General features: G+C 46.0%; 1 protein-coding gene across 1 annotated transcript in view; it reads right to left on the bottom strand.

Annotated features, from left to right (window-relative positions):
• Positions 1–1,494: 1,494 nt before the first annotated feature.
• myo16 (myosin XVI) overlaps positions 1,495–25,185 on the bottom strand; it is a 79,049-nt gene continuing 55,358 nt past the window's right edge. Inside the window, 10 exon segments of the mRNA XM_061791736.1 lie at positions 1,495–4,543; positions 8,561–8,643; positions 8,802–8,954; positions 13,377–14,513; positions 14,516–14,614; positions 16,362–16,744; positions 17,798–18,080; positions 18,527–18,623; positions 19,173–19,275; positions 24,908–25,113. Coding sequence (XP_061647720.1) covers positions 4,379–4,543; positions 8,561–8,643; positions 8,802–8,954; positions 13,377–14,513; positions 14,516–14,614; positions 16,362–16,744; positions 17,798–18,080; positions 18,527–18,623; positions 19,173–19,275; positions 24,908–25,113 — 2,709 coding nt within the window. The 3' untranslated portion in view covers positions 1,495–4,378.

Here is a 25,185-nt window from a genome sequence, read left to right as displayed (position 1 = left end):
TGATCCCGTGCGATGGATGCGTCTGGAGAGAGGGACCTTACAGTCGTTAATTGAAAATTGAGACAGTGTTTAGATGACGCTATTGATTTTACGGCGTGGGGCTGCGGTGAGAAATGAGGCGGGGTGAAAGAGGAATAACAGTGGGGGATCGTCGAATAGCGGCAAAATAGGGGGGGGGGGGGTGGTGAGCGGTGTCATAAATGCGTTTGTAAATGCTTCCGATGGAGAACCGTCGGGGCCCGGTGAAGGTTGAGCAAGACCATCGAGAGGCCTTTCTTCGCCGATCGATCAGATCGCAGCGTGCCGCTCGCCTGGCTGTTTAAGAGTCAACATAAACACCCCCCCCCCCCCCCCAAGAAATCGATGTGGACCCCTCGCCGTGTTCCGCGGCCTGGCGAATATCTGAGCGAGCACACACCTGCGCTTCTCGGCACACCACGAGACAACCTATAGACACAAAACCAACACAAGTGTGAATGATATTTGTCTCTGGTGGTTTTGAAAGCAGCCAGCAAGGACCGAATCAATACAGAGGACACAACATTCGGGAATACGTACGTAATTCAATGACAGAACTATCTGCCTTTACAATTTGAACCTTGCCTTAAAACCTTAACTTGAAACCCTAATCCTGGCTTGAAACGATTTTGAAATGTGAACCTTCTCTTGAAATAGAATTTGAAACACTAACCCTGGCTTCAAATCCTACTTGCCAGCACTTTGCCTTGTTTAAAACCATAATCAAGGCTTCAAACGCCAGTTTCTTGGAACACTAACTTAATATCCTAACCATCATCCTTAGCTTCAAACCTGAACCCTGCCTTGAAACCCTTTGAAACACCAACCCTGACTGGAAACTCTACTTTGAAATCCTCACCCAGACTTTAAACCGTAACCCTGGCTTTAAACCGTAACCCTAGTCTTGATACCCGAATTTGAAAGAATCCTGACCGTGGCTCGAAATCCCAACTACTTGAAACCGTAGCACTGGCTTCAAAACCATCACTCGTTCTCAAAATGCTAACGTGAAATCCTAACCCATACTTGAACCCCTAAATTGAAACCATAGCTCAGGCCCTTCATTAAAAATCCCAATTTTGGCTTGAAACCTGACTTTAAAATCCTAACCCCGTCTTGAAACCCTAACCTGAAAATGGGGATTTGTGTGTATTTTGCCCATCTCGTGTAGCTAATCAAAAGGAGAAACAGCTGTCGCTATGATGCAGTGCAGTTGTAGAACTCTATATCCACAGTAATAAAATTCTTATATAACCTATGAAATATGTGCATTCTCCTTTTAAAGGCTGCATTTACAGTGCGCTCTTGTATTGATCTGGACGGTGGCCCGTGACTGACTAACACAAATTTCAAATTGGCCATGAGATGATTATTCGGCACATTTAGTTCCGGTTAATTACTATTGGAGTCTGAGAATAAATAAAACAAAAGTAATTTTTTTGTAGTTTACAGTCGAAGAAAAAAAAAAAGAGTCAATGAAATTGGGACAGGCCAGCACTGACACAGTTGTGCTTTATTGCTGTACAGGTACAGTACAGTACTTATAAAACATAATCAACATGAGATACCACATACAATCTTTTTTCTTTCCACAAACACGTGAATGCGTCTTAAAATGTGCTGTAAATTATGTACAAATAAAAATGACGGTATAAAAAAAAATACAAAATCCAAACAGTGACACACAGTGAGACATCCCTGTTTATGTGCTGAAACAATTGGGGGTAAAAAAAACAACAACAACCTGATGCGCAAAAACAAATTAAACTGGCAACAAAAGGATGGTGTGTGGGGCGTCCGTGTGAGTGCGTGTGCGTGGGCGGCCAGATGAATGACGAGGTGATTCGCAGTGCGATGGGAAGCCGTCGGTCATGTATATCTCATCTTTTTAGCATGTTTTAACAGCTGGGACTTTATCTGCTTGACGTGTGGTCATACAAACACCGTATTAATCTGAATCATAATAATAATGATGCCTGTGTAACCATAGTAACTCCCATAACTGACCCAATTGTTGCTCGTGACGACGCTAGGCGCCGCTTTTCCTTCCACTGAGGAGTACGTACGGTTTGTGGAGGCACCAGTTAATGTAGCGCTACACACGGCGAAGTGCGTATAGTTGCCTTGCTCCGCTTGCCCTGCGACCGACTGGCAACCAATCCGGGGAATTGTCCACATTTTGCCTCTTAATTTCTTTCCCTGAACAACATAAGGAGTAGAAAATGGACGGACGGATGCGCTGACTTGAGACTGATCACCAATCGGAGACCCAGAACTACAGGATGTGAACCACTACACTACCTAGAACTCCGGTTTGGTAATTATTATTATTTTTTTTTTGTGTGTGATTATTTCTCAAAACGACTGTTCCTTTAAAAGTGCCATTTTTTTTTTGGAACCCTGCAATTGGTGCACAAACTGCATCGGTATTCGGATTGAGACACGCTGCCGTCGACAGAGAATTGTCCCGTTTGCTGCGACGACAAGAAAGGAATGGCGGCAACATCCGTGTAGCGTCACCTTCTCACCCTTACTGTTATGTTACGATGCGGTTTGGCTACATTTTAGCATAACGATATTTGAACAGAATCTTGAAACGTCCCAGCACATTTGACATTACATGTTCAAACAAATAAAATCACCACATTTGTAGAAAGCTGTGAAGAATTGGGCGCGAGTGATTTATACCGCAAAAACACAAAAAGAAGACCACGTTTGTGGGTTGGATTTGAATTAGGGAGTGTTATGATGTCATTGGCCTTCAAATGCAGCCGGGCTTCGATTTCACACTCAGAATAGCTGCCATCATAATTAAGCTGCCGTTGCCTATGCAGAAAGTCTGGCACTCGCCATCCACACACGTGTGCTTTTGACACCCGACCCATATAGGAGCCCAGAAAACAGGCGGATAAATCCCAGCTTGTAAAATTGGTTAAACACGGCACAGGACTTGGGACTCCAAAATTCATCTCAAAGGGGTTAAATTACTCAACTCAAAACACCATGGGATGTAAATACAGTATTTGGCATCGCTCCGTATTTGACCAGCAGTCACTACCTCATCGGGGGAGCGCATCCTCAAGATTAAACTTGCAGCGAACGGCAAAGTTCCGGGAATAAACACTCCTCCGGTCAGCCCAAGCTGCCGCTCAGCTAACGTTGTAGCCTCTTCTGGTGAATCCTTACGGAAGATTAGTGCGTCGCCAGGCCCACAATTAAGCTGGAATCGATTGGTAAGGCAGAATCAATCAAACGCATTGAGGGTGATCAGGAGGAATGAGAAATCAATCGGCGCTATCGATAACGTTGCAGATCTAATGATTCCGACCCATCTTCAAAGATCAGGCGATTGTTTGAGCCCATCGCGGTAAACAGAGTGCAATTAAGCGCCCATATAAGCGATGCAAATGTGCCTATTATTGGAACTAGATGGCGGTCCGGGACAAGGGAGGGATGAAACATTTATTAAGTAGAATATACACCATTTTGTAGCCATTGACATTCGTACAAGCAAGGTATTCACATTTCTTAAAACAAACCTCTCAGTCATTGCATCGAACCCGTGACATTCTTTCATTTCAGTCAGCACCGGTTCATCGCTGTGCTTCGACACCAGTCGCTCTTTACACAGCAGTTACTGTGGAAACAAGCGGACAGCTCCTCGGAGCCATGAGGAAGTAGGGAAGGGGTCCAACACCAAAGGGCGACGGGGTGGCTGGAATCGGGTCTGTCAGTTGGGGTCAAGCTGCAGATTCTGTACAAGCACGGAGGTCATCTGCTTCTTTTCAAGAAACAGTACATGAAATCATGACTGAGATGAGGGTCGGGGGCGCGGTTCGAGGACTGTCGTAGTCGTGACGCTTTGGCACTGACAGCTTAAGTAATGACATATTGCATTCTTAGCTGCTTTTTGTCAGATCGCCTTTGCACCACAAAGTTAAGTGCAGTAGAATGCATTCGTCCAGAGGTTTTCCGCCTCAAAGGCTGGCGGCGAAGAGCAATGCACCTTGGGATTTTACGTTGTGGTCTCGCAAGACTACCTAGAGAGAAGTTTTCGGTACCTCGGGTGCGTTGAAAGGCGTCGGCTGACTTGTAAACTTGAAAAGCTCATTGAGTGTGATCAGCAGCACCGTGTTTGAGGATGGAGCTGGCGGAAACCCAACCTTGGACTTTGTCCTCTTAACACCTGCCATGCCGCCGCCTTAAAATAGATATGACTGTACATGTTGTCCCTGGGAATCTTCATGCTGTCTGCTTTCCACGCATTTTCTTTAGAGTCGCAAAGTGCTTCGTAAACGGCAGGGTCGGTCGGGGGCGTGCGTCCTTCGCTCGACTCGATGGGGTGTTTTCGAATCACGGGTCAAGGCGAAGTCTTCCTGCCGGACCAGAGCAGCGTGGGCGGCGACTGAGGCGGCGGACGGTGTTTCCAGCCGCCCCGCCCCTCACACTGCGCCTGCCGCCATCGCAGCAGCTCCCGCAGCGCGGTGCCCGCATCCCCGTTGGAAAAACGCAGCCTCTGGAACGCCTGGGTTTGCACAGAGGACGAGAGTGTGTCACATTCCGACCGGCCGGATGAATGCAGTGGAACCTCTAGAATCGAACGGCCTGCAATCTGACCACAAATTTGGGGAAAAATCATCTCAAGCGGGGTTTCCCCAAACGTAAGGTTCGGGACCTATACTGTATATATGATATATATGTGCATGTATGTAGTTGGAAACTGTTGATGGTAAAAATGTCCTTGGCTTTTTATTTGGCTTTTACCAAAGACCGCAAAGAACAAAATTGTGATGGCCTGGCTGATCGGTAAAATCTGGCTACGCCAATAATAAAAAATACAAAAAATAATAAAATCCTGAACACAGGATTGTGGGATTTGGAATTAAACCTACAATTGCAGATGAAAATGTTACCTAAATTGAAAAAGCATTTTTTTTTTTCTTTTTTAATCATCCTGCCAGTTTAACTCTGGAATGGATTCTTTCAATTTCCATTATCTCCTATGAGAAAATCATTTCAAAACGTCGCATCCGTGAACAGATTTTGCCCTGAATTTTAGAGGTACCACTGTGATTACTTTCCGGCCAACGAGGAGCTGAAATGATGAAATGATGATTTGGAGGTTGGGACCAAAGTGCAGCGTGGATGACAAGCAGATGGAGTTTCTACGCAAGGAGACAAAATCAAATAAATGGAGCAAAAAAGATTGAGCACGTGTCATACTCTAATCAGGCAGCCATTAGAGACCGATGCCTACAGTATGGGAAAATTAGGACATGGCTATGACTTGTATTGGAAAGAAGATGGAGATGAAGCCACCGTCGGCGTGCCGCCATCTCTCCCGAGTTGGTCGATGCCAGCGTGAAGCGGGCGTGGAAATCCCTCGCTCTGATTGACAGCTCTGGTAGCGCCTCATTTACATCTACTGGATGCATCACCTCAAAGGGGATGATATGTATTTCAGTCGCGGTCGTTCAGCGGGGACCATCCCTAGTGTCCCTCCAACAACGCGTACGCGCGCACACACACGAACAGAGCACATCCATCATCTGCGACTGCATATGCAGGTAAATCAATCAGAGACGGGAATTCCAATCTGCTTCAGTCAGTAATTCCAGAAACAGGACTGAGCATGGCTGATCCATACCAGAAAAGGACACGGCGGTTATATTTTATTGATGACATTACAACCAGTGAGTCACTAGCCTACCTTAACGTAATTGACTCAAAACGTCCGTGAAAATTTGGTTGACCTGCACAATCTAATATAGGAGCTGGGTCTGAAGTTTGGCCTTGAAACAGATCAATTGTATAATTCTGTTTTTCCTCCTTTGGTCGAAGTGGTGTGGAATGGCATTGCATCGGACAGGGATTTCTAATGTTTTGGTCACCCTCTTCAGCTACATGAGGGGGGCAAAATCATACAAACAGCTAACACAGTTAGACATCGGTGAAAACTACAACGAAAATACAGTGCAATATAATAATAGTAGTCAAAGATTAATAAACGTGTTTTGTTTTCAAAAACTAAATAGTAAAGAAATTGAATTATTATTATGTAGCTTGGAAAGAATATTCACTAACAATTCTTTATTTAACATTTTTGGGGGGAGTGTGGGAGGAAGCTTGAGTACAACACACATAAAAAATAAAGTAATACATTTCACATTTTAGTTTGTTATTGCAATACAGTGAAATCGCAATATTTTCCCTCTCTGTTAGCATATGATATATATGTACATAAGCACAGTCCCAGTCAAAACTTCATAGAGATAGACACATGAGCAAGTGTGTCCAAACTTTTGACAGGTGCTGTAGGTTCAGCAGGGATTATTGCTCTACCTAAAGCACTGTACATGAGAGACAGGGAGAGAGAGAGCGTTTGATAAAGCCGGCATGCCTCAAAGTTCGTGTCCCAGTTTAACCCGAAAAGTCGAGGTCAGACTGTGCTCAGCGCGGTCAAGTTCTTCCACTCCACATTAGGAAAACGAGGACTTTGCGACTTTCGGCAACAGAGGGATTCTCCTGTTTAAACAGAGGAGGGCTCTCAAACACAGCTGCCGTGAAGGTCATCATAGGGGAATGATAAAGGCCACATCTTCAAACGTATTCCATTAGACGAGCGTCTTTTCGATAAGCGCCACTTAATCTCCAAACACACAAAAACAACAGGGCTTTCCACTACGACTGTCCTCCCCTCACTTTGAGGACATCGGTTAACTTTTTCTTCACAAATTTGAATGACACATCAACATATCTTTCATAAATATCTACACATGCTGTACAAAAAAACGGCAACTAAAAGCATAACCCAAAAGCTGAACACAAATGCCTGATTTAAAAAAAGGTAAAGGTAAAAAAAAAAAAAGGTACGAATGTGGGATGTGGACAAGCAGAAGTCTCACTTGTTCTGGAATCAGATGTTGGCTATAAGAAGGGATCTGTGTCCAGAAGAGTTTTCATGGAAAAAAGCTTAGATGATTATTCCTATGTGATCGAAAGAATCCCCCCCCCAAAGAAAAACCAAAAACTTGGATGATTGATGAGTTTTGGTTAAAGACTTCCACAAAACAATGATTCAACCAGCACTTTCGTGATCTCACAATGGATTTGATGGAAGCATCGTTACACAATGCAATTCCGGATAGACTCACCACATCCCTTCCAGTAAGCCCCCAATCCCTGCCCCTCCCCCCCAAACACCCTCGTCCGTTAGAGGGCGGCCCCAGCTCCAAATGGAGAAAAATTGAGATGACCCCTCTGGAAGAGAAAGGGTAAAATGATAGTTTTGTGGTCATTGAATAAACATACAGTATGAGGAAATATTGGCAAAATGATCATAGATCTGGAATGCGCTCATCAAGGGCATTAATAGGACGTGTGACTCGATGTGATTTGTTGCATATTGATTTTTGACTTTGTTACTGGTGAACTTTGAACTTGGGCGCTCCCCCAGGCGGGCAAGGTTAATTACTACTAAAAACTGTGCATCCGGGAGGCTGTCTTTCTACTATATGGCCACCGAGTTTGAAGGCAATCTGAGGAAAAAAAAAAAAAAAGGTGGAAAACTGTTTCTGGTGTGAAAGACAATATCGTCCACTTTTTTTTTTTTTTTTTTTTGCAATACTTGTTAAACACAGTAAATTGACAACAACGCACAGGGTATTTGTTTTGTTGTGAATCATATGAGTGTAAACAAGCCCTCTCGCTTCATATTTTAATCATTAAGACTCGATCGTATAGGTTTTTAATCACACTGGCAGGACCCGGGTTTCAGGTGGTTCTTCCAGCCAATATGTTTTCTGCTCGGTTGTCAGTATGCTATCAACCTCGCGCAACGAGGCCGCGTGCGCGCCAGGCTTTAAACTCAATCCTGCAACCGAACACCTGAGTGCGGAGGCAGCGAAAGCTCGCGCGTCACGAGTGGCGCATGTTGCCCCAGGGCGGCCACTTTCCTGGCTCCTCAAAATGTAAACAAAAACAAGACCAGTTGGAAAAAATGAATCGCGCTCATGCTTGTTGGGTGTAAATGTGCATGTCGGTGTGTAAATAAAGCATAACGTGGTGGGACCGGCTTACGTATTAGTGCCATTATCTCAGTTCCCAAACAGTACCGCTCGCACATGGGCACTCAGGAGTTAACTGCTGACCCCATTTCAACTCGGTTGCTAACAAAATCTGCAGCTCCTAATAGATGTATAAAACTCAAGCGTGCCGCTATAATAATAATCTTATTATTATTATTTTATTATTAATACTGTATGTTGTATTTGCCACCACTCGTCACGGTATTCCGTTTGATACTGCCCTCGTGAAATAAGAATGAAACTATTCCTCCAAATTATTATTCCTCCATCTCAGGGGGGGCGCCACGTTTGGCAATATTGCCCTCTGCTGTTAGCAGCCTAAAAAAAGCGTACAATCACACCATCTCTTGTAAATGGTGTTAAATTATATCAGTTTAATCATCTGGTATAAGGATAACTGCCCTTTTATTACAAACGCGTACTGGAAGTGTTTATATGTGTGTGTGTTTGTTTACCTGCGTATGGTGGCTATCCATGTGCCTGTGCAGAGAGGATGTGGACATGTTTGACTTAACGTGACTCTGGTCCTCCAGTGAACCTGAAGGAACAATTAAATGAAGCGTTTGAAAAAAAGTTCTTATTAACATAATACATTTGATTTATTTACATTATACACAACATCTTTGGGATGTATCAACTTGGGCAAGTTTACGATGGAAGAAAGCAGTTGTTTGAAATGCGACAAAGTCCACCAACCATTGGAGATCTGGTTGCCGTTCTCAATAGAGGCGTGGCTTGATGAGTGAACAGAATGATTGTTGGCGTTCTTGTCTTGAAGCTGCAGTGAAGGCGAGGACGGGGCGGAGCCACACTCTTCCCGGCCAGGTAAATTGATATTGGAGTTAAAACCTGGGAAGAACAGAGTCACACGTAAAGATCTGGATTCGCGTTTCTAGCATTAAGCAGATTTGCGGTTTGTTAGGTAGCAAGATTTTGCAAAAAAGCAGGAGAGGCTCATCCAGTACTCGCCTTGGTTCATTCCATGTCAAAATAGTATCGTGGTAAATGGCAAAAATCATGTTGCATTGAACAAGTAGCCCGTTTTTACTTCTTGGTTAAGCAGGCAAATGTAATCCGAGAAGAGAATGTTAAGTATAATACCGGAGCCTCCAGAGTGAAAGAAAAACAAGAGGGTCGGGTAACATTAGCAAGTGTGTTTATTTGTCATTTCTGGTTGTGTTACAACGGTGCTGTGATGGCGAGTCTGCTCGGCAACAGCGGTTTACGTCACCCGAATGATATCGAACCTTGGCAGGACACAGGTACTAGAAATAGCAGCTTGTAGTTCCAGTGGAAAGGGGGGAGTTAGTGTCGGGTTGCAAAAAAGGATCAAGGGTTCTTTAATCATTTCCCTCGAACTTCCCAAAGAACGAATGCGTTCTACTAGGCAGCGTGGTGGCCCGTTCACAGCTCCAAGTTTCGGGATTCGAATTTTGGCTCCATTATGCGTGGGGGTAAATTTAGGATGATGTGCCCTTGTCCGCCCTATTCTGTATGTTTGTGTGTTCCGTCATTGTGCTTTGCAGTATTCCGTATTCCTTCAGCTGTGAGAAGGTGACTCCATTTATGTCCTCTGGGCTCACATGCTTTCACGCTGAATGAGTAATTGTCTGCAACTTCATATGGGCAGACCAGTCCTGAGTGTGAAGTCCTCAACTGCCACCTCAGACTGGCACAGCTTCCCTGCCATCCATCCATCCATCCATCCATCCTAGGCTTGGTTGCAACGCACCTAAATATAAACGCACCGCCCTCCACTCGGCTCCCGGTGGACCTCTACGTGTTAGTGGGCGACGCAGGTAGAGATAGCGAGGCGGTCGTGTACGTGAGAAGAGATGAGTCACGTCAGCTCCGCAACGACACGACCATGACGAAGAGGCGGTGTTGTGTTCAATTCATGGCATCCGGAACGCTGCAGCTGAGGTGAGGGGGGCGGAGACGAGGGCAGTCTTATGACAGTGATTTCCTGCAGCTTGCCAAGACCACCTGCCCTCTCCCACTGGCATTCCGGTAGTTTGCTCATTCCCCGAGGATGGGGGAGGCAGCTGCTCCTCACAGAGATGTCTGGGATAGCGACTGTAACCTCCGGCCCCGCCCCCAGCGTCAGGTATCACACTGAGCAGCTTAACGGCCGAGAGGGAACGGAAGTGGAGCATCCCGTTAAGCCCGTTGGCATCCCGCCGCTCTCAGATCTAAGTGGGCCGCTTTGCTTGGTCCACTCAAAATAACAGCAAGGTTGTGATCCCCGTCACCCGCCCCCTGAAGTGCCAGCTTCCCCTGTCACAAAACCAGTTTCCATCACGCCAGCACCGTGCCTGCCTGCCTGCGTAGGAGCGCGTGCTCACCCGTGAAAAAAGCCAGGAACGTCACGTCAGGCGAATTAGTCAGCGTGAGCACTCCCATTCCGCCTCTTATAAGGCCTTCAGCCTCTTGCCCCCTGAACTTGTTATGGCAACGTGACACCCGCGATCCTCGGGTGAGCAAATACAGCAGTCCTCTGACGGCAAGGGCGTCGCGCACTTTCAGCTGAATGCAATTTCTAGAATCTCTTAGATAACTGCCGAGGGTCTCCCGGTGCGGCGCTTTTGGCCCGTCACATTGGCTTCTGTAGAACATGAGTGAGCTGTTAAATATTTGATAGGCATCCTCATCATTCCCCTGCTCATGTATTATTAAGCCCCCCACCAATAATACTCCTCCAGGAAACAGCCACTCAGATGAAAACAACATGAGAGGACAGTTTCTCCCTTGGCTGGAGTGTTCTCTCAAGCCGTCTGAATTAAGTTTCAGTTTTAACACAAGAACCAGCGTTACGACCAATCTCCGACCCTTTTGATTTGTTTTGAAAGTCAACAACACGCTTAAAGACACGCGACCGACGTCTACAGGATTTACCACCTGAACACAAGTTGTGTGTCTTACTTGGATCAGTGCTTTGTATTGAGGCCTTTAAATGTTAGTCTTGACTTTCCGTCGAAGGCAGGTTACTAGTATGAATTAGAATTGAAAACAAAACACTTTTCAAATTGTGTAGTCGGTTCATTGGTGTTGTTCATAACCTCGAAATGTTCTGTGTTGCTACAGTAGAAAACCGAGGACTCCAACTACGGACACCAAGATAAAAAAGGCACCGACGTCCTGAGGTGCATCGTTGTTGTTTTTACTGTTAAGAGTTTACGCAAGTATACACTAAATATGTCACTTTGCGATGCAAATTGTATCGCTTTCAATAACTTGCACTTTGAGACCAAATGCTGGTGTTTACAGACTGTAATATGCCGTGTCTTATGCGACGACAACATTTCAACATAAATCATTGTTGGTTTTTACATTTTTGTCCATTTTCATTTCAAAACACTGCAGTGAAAATGGCCCCTTGGGCTTCAGTAATTACAGTCCTATTCTCCTCAAAGTTTATAGACTTTTTATTGCCCAATCAAATTAGCTTGCACTATAAACCCTGCTTTTGTTCACAAGTAGTGTTTTAGTAATAGCCTGTCTATGCCACTTTACATAAACATGACTTCCCAAGAACACTCCTGTCAAGCGCGCGTGTTTCCCAGGGGGGGGAAAAAGCACTAAGTGATAAGCGGTGATAAGACTAAACGTGATGACCCGCCGCGCATGGCACCGCAAGCTCAACTGGGCATGGACATAGTCACAAATCACTCAAATAATACGCTGCACATGCACTGCAGCGGAGGCAGGATGAAACGTGCCACAGCTGGCAGCATAGCCAACAAGGTCAGCGATGGCTGTTACTCATTATCCGTGCTCGTTGCACAGAGGCAAATCTTTTATCCCCCCCCCCACCCACCCTAGATAGGTAGAGGTCACATTTTAGGGGGGCACGACGAATCAGGGAGGAACACATTATGACAATGATTTTATGTGGAGAAATATGTCCTGTCCCACTTTAGCGGAAAGGTCAACCTTTGCATCAGCATCCACGTTTTAAATTACAACTTGCATTCCATAACGCCGCTCGGCGAAATAAGCCCGCCGGCTCATTAGCTATCATGTTAGGACACACCTGCAGTCGCCAAAAGACGCTGCGGCTGCAGATGGGAACAAATGGACTCGCTCAAATGTGCCAAAGAGGGTGCTTTCCGAGAACACCTCTCAATATAAAAACAGTGGATTGTTGAGGAAGGACAATGAAAAACAAAAGGTTTATTACTTACCTACTGCCCTACAGCGCACTACAGCGCAGGAGATAATCACCCGGCCAGCACCCAATAAATCAACTCAAGACTCGGATCATGAACTTGTTACAGTAAATACCAACACAAGATGGACATGTGGCGGAGCAGGCTCAGCGGGATAGAGTGAAAGATTACAATAAAGCCGAGGCGAACTTCCCATCACTCCGACTGGCCGATGGGTTCACTGGCTCGGCACTGTCTATAGTCAGCACAGACACGCCAAACAATCGCAAATCGAGATAGGAGCTTTACGGTCTTGTTACGTGTTACAAGTACAGTGAAACCTCTGAAGTGGATCAATGTGAGAACTGTCTGGCTGGGGCAGTTGCGGGGGTGCTCTACCAGTCATAAAACAACACTGCATGCCTTCATTATTGGTGAAATTCTGCTGAGAAGCCATACAAAACCGCCATCACAAATCTTTTTCTTCTTTTTGTTTGTTCAAGAAAATTCAAGTAGTAAGAATTTGTTTTGATTTTCCAGTGGTGAACTTCTTTTTACGCTTGTAAGACAAGAATGTTGAAAAATGAGATTTGTGATGTGCCTCTGCAATGCAAATCAGTATGCCTTCTTCATGAATGCTAACAGTTGATTTGATGGGATTTCCTCACTTGTATTGTATTTTAGAGGTCCTAAATACGACTCTCTAAAACTCTTATCAGGAGTGCCCCCACAAATTTCAACAATCAACATGAAATTGGGTAGACCCTATTCTATTCTATTCTTAAGAGGATCCACCAAAAGAGTATCCAAATGCTCGCAATTGAACAGGAAGTACAGTATGCCATTTTGGTTTGAAGCAACCATTTTGAGTGAATTCCAGGGCTCGTATTTTGACGACTAGCAGAGAATTTGCCCATATTGGATGCAGGTATCCTCGACAAATGGTGACACGCCATCTCGATGTGGGCGAAGAATGGCATCAAAGTTTTCTGAACATTTGGAGGGTTCGCCACGTCAAATGGAGAAAAGCTTGCCGCTTTTGATTAATATTTGGGAATGGGAATACATTGGGATGTTAGCAATTCCGCTGTATCTTAAAAATGTGTGTGTTGGAGTGACAAACCTCCGTCTCGCATCTTGCGTCCCGTCGAGGACTTCCTCAGCAGACTGCGTCCGGTGCTGAACAAGGTGTTGAGCTCCTCCAGGGGACTGGTGAGGGGTCTTCCATTGGCCGGGTTGAACAACAGGGGCGAGGAGGAGCAGGATTGAGCTCTTCGAGGTTCCGGGCGGGACATCTTCCCTGGGGAGTAAGGGGGCGGCTTCCCCAGTGGCTCCACACTTGGTCTTTGTGATGTCAGAGCCTTGGAGGAGTCTGACTGCGTCCCGGTGACAGAAGCGGTTCGCGTCAGCGCAAGTAAGCTGGCCTCAGGTGGGAAGGGGAAGTGGGAAGGTGGTCTATATGGAGGAGGCGGGACACTCGTGGTAGAAAGAGGAAGCGGCGGCGTTAGAGGAGGGGTACCCTTCTTCTCCGGCATGAGGACGGTGAGGCTCGGGGAGGAGTCGGCCCTCTGGCGCACATATTGAGGCGACAGCGGGCTGTCTGGACCGGCCGAGTAGTTGAGATTGCTCTCAAACACCGGCAGCTTCTTGACCTCTAGAGGAGTGAGGGGGGACTCGTCTGAAGCGGGGGAGCAGGTGACGGGGGACGGCGGGAACACCAGGAGAGGCGGGCGATGAGGAAGCAAGTTGGGAAAGGGGGCCGGAATGTCGCAGCTGCCATCTTTTCCTTGCTGAGCCCTGCTACCGCCACCGATTGGCGCGTTGTGTGGTTGAGCGATGTCCAAAGCCGCCGTCACCCCCGACGTCAGCCGCTTGCTCTCCTCAGTCTGAGGGCGACAAATGCTGGATGTCACCAGGCCCAAGCTGAGAGCCTCCAGCTTGGTTGGTTTGGTAGTGGCGGCGGGCGGAAGTGCGGTGTCATCAGGAGGGAAGAAGGACATCTCCTCGTAGACAGCCTCTGACTCCGCCTCCTCGGAGCTGTCGGGTGGTTCCTGGAGGCTCCGAGCGCGGGACTGACAGCCCAGCATCTCGATGTAGATGTCCTCTTCGTCCCGGCCCTGGTAGAGACTCAGCGCTAAGCCCGGCGGAGCGTCCAGCGACGCCGCTTTCTGCATCCCGGCGCCGGCGCGTGTCAGCAACGCCATCTTGACATCTGCGGGGCGCAGCTGGTGTAGGAGGGGCGCTACGGCGTTGATCTCTCGTAGGAGCCCGTCAGCTTGGTGTTGGGACTGCGCTTGGGCTTGGGCGGGGGCACCTTCCTCATGGTTGTGTAGTCATCGCTGTGGGGACGGGGCTTTGACCCTGAGGAAACGTTGAGAAAGTTCCAATTACGGTCACTAGCACTATGAGTAACTATCCGTGTATCATTCCTTCGTTATCGTTTCAATTGGCAATACTGCTACTATTATACTATTCATTTTTAGCTCTGCGACCCACTTTTAGGTCCCAACCCACCAGTCGACAATCACTGGTTTAGAGGAACTAAAGACAAAAAAAATGACTCACTGCCGTCTGTCTGTCCAATCACATCATTCATTTCAATTCATTCATGTCCACACGGAACGCGACCACAAGTGGATTAGTCGACTTGGGCTGTTATTTTCATTCTTCTGACCGTGGTGCAGCGATACACGAGAAACCGTGTGTTTTTGTCTTAGTTAGGGGGTGTGGCCTAGGCGAGTCCGTAGGCTACAGTGAGTGAGGGTTGAATGGCTAAAGATTTTCGTTGTGGTCGACTATGTGACGACAGTCGAGTGGAAGTCGATGAATTGATCATGTCCTTAATATTTCTTTCAGTACATTATAGCGGTCATGTGCAAAAGGTCGGTTTCACATCAAAGGTATAGTTTAGCAGACGAGCACAGAAACAAATAGAAACAAAGGATCTAAAATACACCTTACCATTGCTCTGAATGGAGTTGTAGTAATTAGTGGGAGCCCTGCACATGTTTCTCTCTTCAACGAGCTGGCCAGTCTCATAGCTTGTGTTTCATAGCATAGCGTGTTGTAAGACGGAACAGGCTCCAACAAATGAAGCATTTCACTGATTCTATTTCACTTGTGCTTTTAATGTACTTGAGGACAGACTCGCATCATGTTTTGCAAGTGAGCGTGCTACAGGTCTTACTTTTGCTCAAATATTTCCACATGCTTGTGTCGTGATGTTGGTTGGTACGTGTTGTGACATGAATGCAGTTGTTTTTAAATCACACAACTGTTGCCTGTGCAGTACTGGACATAATATTTTGGCAACAAAAATGGAGCGTCACTTTGCGCTGCAGCCCTCCTTCCTCGCTGCCAGTCCCGCTCGTATGAATATTTTAAGACAAGGGGAGATTGAAATAGCCAAAGCTAGCGAGGCTAACTGCTATTCTCAGCCACAACCAGTTTCTTTTCGTACTCTCGGGCCCGCACAGATGTATGAAGACTGTCGACTTGTCGGCCGGACATTTCGCTGGTCCACAAAGCGTTCTAGTCTGGCGATGGCAGCAGAAGGGCGAGTTGAAAGTCCTCTGTAAATTGCCGGATTGAAAGACAAGATGGCCAAAACACGTGATTAGCGAGTAGTCGACTTCGAGCTTTAAACGTTGATGCGGAGTAGTAAAGTCGACTCGTAGACTAATTGGATCAACCGCTACAGTAAGGAGCCAATAGAGCGAGCAGATTTAACGCATGTAGCCAATTACAATATTGCTTCAAACACGTGTGTCCTTGATATAATATGGCAGATGGCTCATCTGACGGATCGTGGGCGTGAGTGATCTTGACTGATTGTGGCTGCTAACAGCTAGCTACCGTATCTTAGCTAATGCTTGTTACTAAACTTTTGGCTCAATCAATTAAATATTCAAATCAAACTGGCCTATATTTTAATGTTGTATTTATGAGCTAAGACTAAATTTGACAAATAAATAAATAAATAAATATATTTTGGTCTTAGATTAAAAACAAAAAAGTCATTTTTTCATGCCAGTTCAAAATGCAACGAAGGAATGATACACAGAGCAGCAACCATCTGTCATGTCTCTGTCAAAACAAGTGCATGTACCTGCGGGGTCTGTCGGGGACAGCTGGGATTTGGGGGGACTCCCAGCTGGCGAAGCATAGCCTTCCGGAGTGGGGCTCTCTTTGACCGCCATCACCAAGCCGGCACTAACCACCTCGTACGACGCACTCAGGCGAGTGTTGGGGTCCCTCTTCGGTTTTGGGGGTGGTTGCTTACGAGGCGAGGAAGATGCACAACCGCCGCTATTGTCCACGCTGCCGTGAGTGGCTTGCTGCAGCGCTGGCTTGACGCCCGGGCCGGCGGCCCAGTGGGACGCGTTCTCCGTGGCCAAGGGGACGGGCACCGAGCTGGATCGAAAGTGGCGAATGACTCGACTTGCCCCGTTCACAGCACCATCGTGGACTTTTCCGACTTTTTCCATAACCCTACATGTTAAGCGAACAGTTAGCTCACGATACATTTAAGGTTGTAGATGAATTGAATCTATCCATTCATCCATGCACATAACCACTCTCTAAAGCTGTACTGTACATTCAACTGTTTATACATTCTATGTATAAACTTGTTAAATATGACTTAAAGAGGCGGCCCAAAATGAAATCAATAGGGCAGTATTTGACAAACGTTGTTGCAATTTTGTGTCATGTTCCAAAGCCTTTGATTTGAGCTCAGCATTACGCTCACACCGAAGTGTCACGCCACAAATATGAGCTAAGGAGGCCAATTGGAGGATAACGAGACAAGAGATTATGCTTTAGATCTACGCTCGCTGCAGTAATTTGATCATAACCAGTTTGATATTTCTTACGTTAATCTCGGTGAGCCATCTGTCCGTCCTATGATTGCATGCAGGAGGGGGGGGGGGGGGGGGGGGGGGGGTCTGGTGGGCATGTGAGAGGCTATGTGCCTAAGTGATGACGGAAAGACTTTTAAATACCTGCGTTCAAATTAAGGGGTTTTGTTTAATTGGAGCGTGCCGCCTCAATAAAATCCTTCCCTTGTTAGCCCACTTACCCGCTCTTCCAAGAATGTGTGTGTGTGTGTGTGTGTGTGTGCGTGCGCCAGACAGCAGATGTTACATACACAAGGACACTTTAAGGTCACTGGGATCTTGTTCAACAATAAATTAGTATCCAAAACATTGTACAAATGTCGTTGATAGAGTTCTTTTATCAGACCTCATGAGATTGTGCAAGTGTACCTAAAGTTGTGGCTTTTGAGGGAAAGTGTATATTTGTAAATGTAACTTAAATTAGCCTTCAGAGAAGCCTTTAGATTTTGTATTGTTTAGTTTGAAGGTTTTTGGTTTTTTTTTTAACAAAAACTGTCATTATTTTGAAACGGGGGCTTTTTTCCCCCCACATTTGTCAAGTAAGCAACCAGGTATTAATTTTTAATAAATAATGTATCTAAAAATTACTAGTTGGCAAGTCACAATGGATGGATGGGTGGATGAAACGATGAGTTCGCAAACTCACTTTTTAACCGATTGCTCCTCCTCCTTGCCGACCGGATCGGGCCTCTCCCCGAGCGGCGGGCTGCCGCCGAGGGCGGCGGCCAAGATGAGGCCGTTGTTGCCGTGGCAGCGCAGGCGGTCGCTCTCGCGCGCGATGTCCGACGCGTTCTGGATGACCAGCCGGTCGTAGGTGCGCAGCCCCATGTCCTCCGCCCCCTGCAGGAAGCGCTGCACGCAGCCGTCGTCCTTGTTCCGCGACGGCAGCCGGCGCCGGACGCGCCGCCGGACCAGCCAGCCGCGCACCACTGAAAGGAAGAATTAAACGAGTTGCTCACGGCAGGGATGGAAATTTGACGTTTCTTTAACTGACAAAACGTTCAGTTCCCAAAACTGAACGTTTCGTTTAATGTGAGTTTTGGCTACATGTTCTTAACTCCTGTTTCCGTGCCAACGATGAACTGAGCGGAATAATGCTCGGGCTGATGTCGTGCTGTCTTCTTTGGACAGCCAACTAGTCGCACTCCATGTTGACTTAATCGACAATCAATTCCACACAGTTAATGGAACTAATAACTATGTACAGCCCTAATTGACTGAATAAATATTTGAATAGATATTAATAAACTGTGCTTTTCTGATGTTTGCAAAAAGCATGTGGATTTATTTTTTAAATTATTTTTATTTTTTACGCATTAAACCGCATAATGAGGCCTAAAAAGACAACTGGAGTCATCAATTGCTGTTTCTTTACCTTTCTGGCAGGTGATGATCTTTTTATGCAGTTGGTAGCAGCGGTCGTTGAGCTGGTCCGCCTGCCAGTACTTGAGAAACACTTTACTGCTGCCCACCTTAAACAAGCAAACAATGCGGTTAAAGAAGCAGCGACCCTAAACAACAAACAACAAACACACAGTTGCGCTGTGCAGACAATCTGAGAGCAAGGCTGTATGAGAGAAGAATGAGTGTTGACACAACATTCAATTCCTGCATTTAAAAAAAGGGGACGGAAGGAGTCATGCTGGTCTTTGGTAGGGGGTGAGTGACATCCTTCTAGCACCGATTTGTAGAAGGGATGACCAACATTGTGGAGGAGTGTGTGTGTGTGTGTGTGTGAGTGCGGCTGCAGCTGATGTGACCCCTTGAGGTCAGTCACTCAGACACAACAGCAGTCTGGCAGACAGGACCGAGAGGAGGCAGGGCGGGTGGTTCCGAGGGCTTCTCTGTCGTGTGTGTGTGTGAGCGTCTACGAGGGAAGAATGATGATGAGGCGGGACAGCTGGAACGTGTTGACGAAGATTCCAAGGAATCTCTGACAAACGGGGGGTGGCGGCTAAGGGGATTAAAGTCATTTGGAAAAATCTTTTGTTAGTGACGGGAAGACAGAAAAAGGCGCGCACCTGCCATCCCTGCAGTTTGGTCTGCTGCAGCACACGGCGACACTTCTCCTCAGCCGACAATTTCTTCTCGTCACGCAGCGTCGGCACAACGAGGTCTTTGTATCTTCGGCGCACAAAGACAAATCAAACATCAGAGGAGAGAAGAAAGTGGTCAACTGGCTTTAGTTGGAGAGAAACAATAGGGTCAAAGGTCAGAGGTGGGGGTCAAAGACCAGCAAAACAGCATCTGTTCCTGTTGGGGTTGCCCAGGGCAACTGTTGCTATGAATGGTCAGCTGAACGAAGACATTGGGCGTGTATTTTGTTTTCATTTGATTTTTATTTTGTCTGGGATCGATACACACGTGATGGCTGTGATGCCGGAAATCTTTTTAATTTTCAAGGATCTCTTTGGAAAGTCTGCTCCACTCGATGGATTGTGAAGCAACACAAGCAGCTCAACTCAAAGGAATGTAGAGCCATAAATCAGTTGGATTTCCAAAGCCCACATCACCAGTGCATCCACTCAACATCCAGATAAGGACCTGCTGAGTGCTGACCCTCTTCACTCGGTGACCCGTCCGCACCAGCGCGTGTGCTTTTGTGTGTTTAGCCAGGTAAAAATGTATGTATGTAAGTATGTAACCGACCGATCTGAAATTGGACATGCCTATCATGACAAGATGCACGAAAGGTCTCCGGGAAACGTGGACAGAATTGAACAGAAAGTCGGCCATTTTGGGACTCGCACTCGGATGAATCCTACTTGACAAAATTGCCCAGTTGAGCACCAACCACAAGCAGGTGTCCGAGGCAGATGTGCCACGCTACGCCATGTAGCATGGTTCGGCGAAGAGGCGTCAACGTCTTAGGATCATTTAGGTGCGGGGGGCCCGTTCATCGCTGTTATTACTGACTCGAGAGATCAAGATTTTGATCTAACTTTATTTGAAAAGGAATTAATTCTCATAGAACAAAGTGGCATCTATTTCTTCCATAAGAGAATGCATTTTGGTATCATAATCGGGGTTGCCCAATACAATGCACACTCCTACGGGTCTTCTCACACACGGGTCAATTGTAATATGAGCTTCCAACTGGGAAACACTTTGATCCCACTTCTGACACCCACTTTTGAACCAATGGAATGCATTGGGAAACACCTGTTAACCGCCAACGGTGCCTAAGAATGAAGCCTGGTCGGTAACTTCAGTTACAATTTGGAGGACAAGGTCACCCCCGCTGAAGCTGTCAGAGATTTTTCAGAACACTTTTTAGCGTACGCCTGTGGGAATGGTTCTCGAGGGAGGGCCCCTTCTAGTTCATCCCCAAGGAGTTTGATTGGGTTCGGTCATGTTCTTCAAATCCAGACTCCTCCAAGTGTGCATTTAAAGGCCTTTGGAACAGAAAAGGGTATTGCCCAATCTATTACCACCGAGTTGGAAGCATACTTGTCCAAATGAAGAACTAAGACGAAGGGGAACGAAAGTCTCTAGCCTAACGCCTAATTGATTAATGGATTGATTAGAAGGAGCGTGTCAAGACTTTTGTGCATATGTCAGCAGCGTTGCATCCAATTTCATAATCATGTTGTTCTGCTGTTTGATGCAGAGATGATGATGTCAGGCACACATCAAATGAGGCAAATATAACAAGCAGATGGCTGCGAACGTGAATCACTCGTGTTGCAAGCGTGGGCGCGCTTGATTTGCGCCTGAACTCTGGCTAACCCTCTTCCTGTATGGAAATACCAGTTCGGCAGACAGCGCCCGCCGTCCCCCCGAGGGCCCATAAAACACAAAAGAACCGTGCAAACCCATGAACCCCTCGATGGGGGATAAGAAAACCATAGATGGTCGATCCACACTCTTACACGAACGACCCAGGGGGCTTCATGATCGAGTGATAAGGGTTTAACCTCCAAAAGTTGTTCGAAATTCCTGACGTCAAACTACCGTCCCGTGCAGATCTCATGAGCATCTAAATGATTAACATTTTTGCTTTTGATGCACTCAAACGTAATATCTGTTGCCCAATTTTTGTAACCCCTTGGTTTCATAATCTCCCCGCAGCCAAGCTAAGGGCGCTCGCTACACAACGCGTGTTTATCCGACAGCCAGCAGTAACGATGGCCCACTTGTCACTACCCACTCACTGTGTGATGGAGTTGTCTGAAGTGCTCCGTGAAGAAACGCAGACACACAAACCAGGGGCCGGGATTTACACGAGCGACACAAAACGCAGACAGTATTTGACCTCGCGCAACTGTCAGGAAATAAATCTGGCCGCAAAACAGAGAGTAGCATAAAAGGCAAATAAAAGCAATGGTAAAATAGATTTCCTCATAAATCTCCAGTTGCCAGGACACTAATGCAATTCCCCTTAATACAGCCTCGAGGACTTTAGGGAAGTGGCCTGCACGGTTGCAGCCTGTGTGTGTGTGTGCGTTTGCGTTAACAAGAACAGCACAAAACATTAACGACTGACTTATTGCCCTGTTGTATGATTTGGTCAAGGGGCAGGACGAATGGAAAAAGAGATGAAATAAGTAGTAGGTCAAAAAAAAAAAGAGCTAGTGCCCCTTGGGAGGTGGAGAAGGGAAGAAGAGTTAGGAAGGTCCCTTTGTTTAAGAAGCGGGATATGAATGACACTTGGGGTGGATACACTAGTTTTTTTCCATCTGACACCAAATATAGCCTCAGAGAAACCCACACAAAAGGTCAGAGTGTTTTCACAAGGAACATAACAAAAACAAAACAAAGCCTAATCTCATGATCAGTGATTAATAACCCAGTATTTAATATCAGTCACACTACATCAAATGACGTGCAATTGCTTTTCCAGTAAAATGGTTGCATCAAAATTCTTCAACTTCTAGGAATCATCATATTTCCAATTTACCCAATGGCAGAAAGTTCTCAGCATCTATCATTTGAAAGGCGTATTATCAGGGGGAGGTCTTTACTCGAAGACCCTCTTGGAATTGCTTAATTTCTTCTGCATTGTTATTGTATGGCCAAGTCAATCACAGTTTTTATGACATTTCTACACTGAAGTTCAACAACTGACCTAATTTTGCTGGTGTGTTCATCCAGCCGAAAATTTTCCTAAGCAGGACCCCCCCCCCAAAAAAAAATTGGCTTGGTGACACCGCTCTCTCCCCATAGAATTCAACCCCTCAAGCCACTTTCCTCAAACTTTGGGAGGCACATCAATCGTGAGTAAGATGTATTAAAAAAAAGTCTCATAAACAAGAAGACGCAGAAAGTCTACCATTTTGGTGTGAAGCGGCCATTTTAGTATCATTTTGGCCATTTTGTCTGAGGTCCTTAAAAAAAAGTATGCCAGAAAGTTTGTTCGATTGGCGCCAAATTTGTGTACAGTAGATTGGCGATGCTAAACTGCAAAAAACTGGTGAGACCTCCAAAAATGCAATTCATTTTTTCATGGTTATTATTTTTAGGCCAAATGAATCACCATTTTGACGGCTTTCCCATCCACACAAGCTCACCACAAAAAAAAATGTCTGTTTGGTTGCAGTCCTGGATGTAATCCTCCCAAAATTGGCTTGGTCGCCAACCCCAGAATTTTGGGAAACTGACTGCTACCAAAACCGAACCACATACTGTAACCTCAAAAGACAAACCATTAGTTTTTGCCACGGCAGCAAAGTTTGATGAATCACCATAAAACGCAATTGTAACGACTCAGCTTCACAACGTCCAAACTGGATGAGACATTCCGCCATTGAGACTCACAGGCCAGATTCAGATCCAGACTCAAGACATGTGCATACAAGCCACCCCCCCCCCCCCACCCACAATATAATATATAAAAAGCTACCTTGCCATTGAAAGAAAACATATTTTGCCGTCCATGTAATATTTGAAACATCTCGCTACCTTTCTATTCTCCATTTCAGTCACAATAGAAAGTCTGACATCACTGCAGTAAAAGAAGGACCAGGAGATGTGATGTTTACCGTGTGGGGGAGTGGAAACTTTTTGGTGTGTGCCATGTGATAAGCTTTGTCCTCTTTTATAATGTTGCAGGAATGTCCATGTTAATCCTTTCACCTTCTAAACCAGACAGTAAGAGAGGATGAAAGACAGTGACAGAGGAACAGAGAACACACACACACACACACACACACAAAAGTGGTGGAGGGGGGGGGGAAGAAGCTTAAAGCCAAAAATCCTCCACTGGTTGTAAGAATGTGAGGAAGAGGGGGGGGATGCCGAGTGAAATGCCAAAGAGATGTGTCAGATAATCATCCTCTCTTGAGTCCCGGCAAAACGTGGAGAAAAAAAACAACAACTCTATTTGCCACAGCAAGAAAACGACGCTGAGGCAAAGTGGTGAAAGCAGCAATGCAGTTAAGAAAGAAAGTCCAATTGAAGTTCTGGGACACGGAGACCTCACAGACGCAACTCGCTGACTGCTTCGTGTGCCCGTGTCACGCTGACATGAGAAATGTGATAGTGGCATTCATTAGCTGCAATGGACTCCCATCATCCTCCTCAAGTGAACCTATTCCAGGTCATTATGTGCTTCCAACAACAACAAGGAGGGTTGCACTGACTTCTGGGATGCTGATGCTTATCTGCCTGCCAGAACTTCTGAGAACATATGACATCATCTCAAACTTCTGGAGTCCAGGAGGGACATGATCCGAACGCTAATTCAACAAAACTACCAGGTGCATCCCTAAATGCCATGGGAATTATTTAGCCAACATTTCAACCTAAATATTCATGACTTGTTTTATAGAAAGCAACTTAAACAATTTCAATATAATTTAGGTAAGTTGTTGACGTCCATTGCTTCCACTAACAACATTGCAAAAAACAAAATACAAAAATATATATATAAAATATATTTTCCGACCGCTCTCACTACTATTTTTACAAAAAGCGACTAGCAAATTCAATTCCCGCTAGGAAAGCCACAACCCGAGCGGGATCCTTTTCACATTGGTTTAGAAAAGAGCTAATCACGTAGTCAATTGAACCGAACATTGCTAAAGACATGGCGCCCTGTTAGTGACACGTTGCACATGCAGTGCTTGGGAACATTTGACCTTGACGTATGTGCAACTCCGCATGAGAAAAGAGCGTGAGAGAGCTAGAAATGCTGAATGCATTTGCACATTACAAGTTGTAATCCTGTAAGTTGTAATCATAATTTTTTTTCCCCCTTCATAATTATGATATTTTCCATAGAATATTATGAACTTATTAAAGACTTTGTGTAACCCTATGCGGCTTTTATTGTTGTAATCCGACTTCTTCATGTGGAAGGGTCATTTTAAATTAAGGAAGTAGACAAGTGATTTCCCATGAAAATGTATCCAGGGATGTCATGCAGGCAGAGGAAAGAAAAACAATTGTGGTGGGGGCGCACTGTTCAAAAGTGATACTTGAGGAAACACATTTATTTACATGTGGATATGGGAGGCCCCAAGTTTTGCCTCAGGCCCCCAAATTGCTAGCCACGCCCCTGCTGGTCGCTAGCCAATCACAATGTATTTGAATAACTGATGTCAATTAGAGGAAATAGGGGGAAAAGACAAATTCCTACGTACAACAAGTGTTCCAAGAGAACGGTACAGTACAATGGCTTGTGGTAAGTTTATATTGAACGCGTATTGCTCTTTTGAGGCAATCGCAGCACACTGGATGAACGGTTGGCACTGCCACCCCGCAGTCCCACGAATCTCGTCTTTGTAAGGCGTGGAGGCAACACGCTCACACTGACCTGCTGAGAAAGCCGGGAAAGGACAGGCGCACGGGGTAGCCATAACGGATGGCGCGCACCATGTCGAGCACGCCGAAATGTCGCAGTTGGGCGGACACGCGGGAGCTGTCGAAGGCGTCGGGCCGACCGCTGCCGTTGGGGCGAACGCATTCCACAAAGTGGGCCGTGGATGCCCGCAGCTTGCTGATCACCTCTGACAGCGAGTTCTGCGTGGAGGGAAGAGTAACAAAAAAAAAAAAAAAAAGGGGGCCAAGTCAAAAGTTGCCCACTGGCTATTT

This window comes from Phyllopteryx taeniolatus, chromosome 12 (genome assembly GCF_024500385.1).
Source record: "Phyllopteryx taeniolatus isolate TA_2022b chromosome 12, UOR_Ptae_1.2, whole genome shotgun sequence".
NCBI classification, from domain to species: domain Eukaryota; kingdom Metazoa; phylum Chordata; class Actinopteri; order Syngnathiformes; family Syngnathidae; genus Phyllopteryx; species Phyllopteryx taeniolatus.
This window is presented reverse-complemented; position numbering and strand designations above follow the sequence as displayed.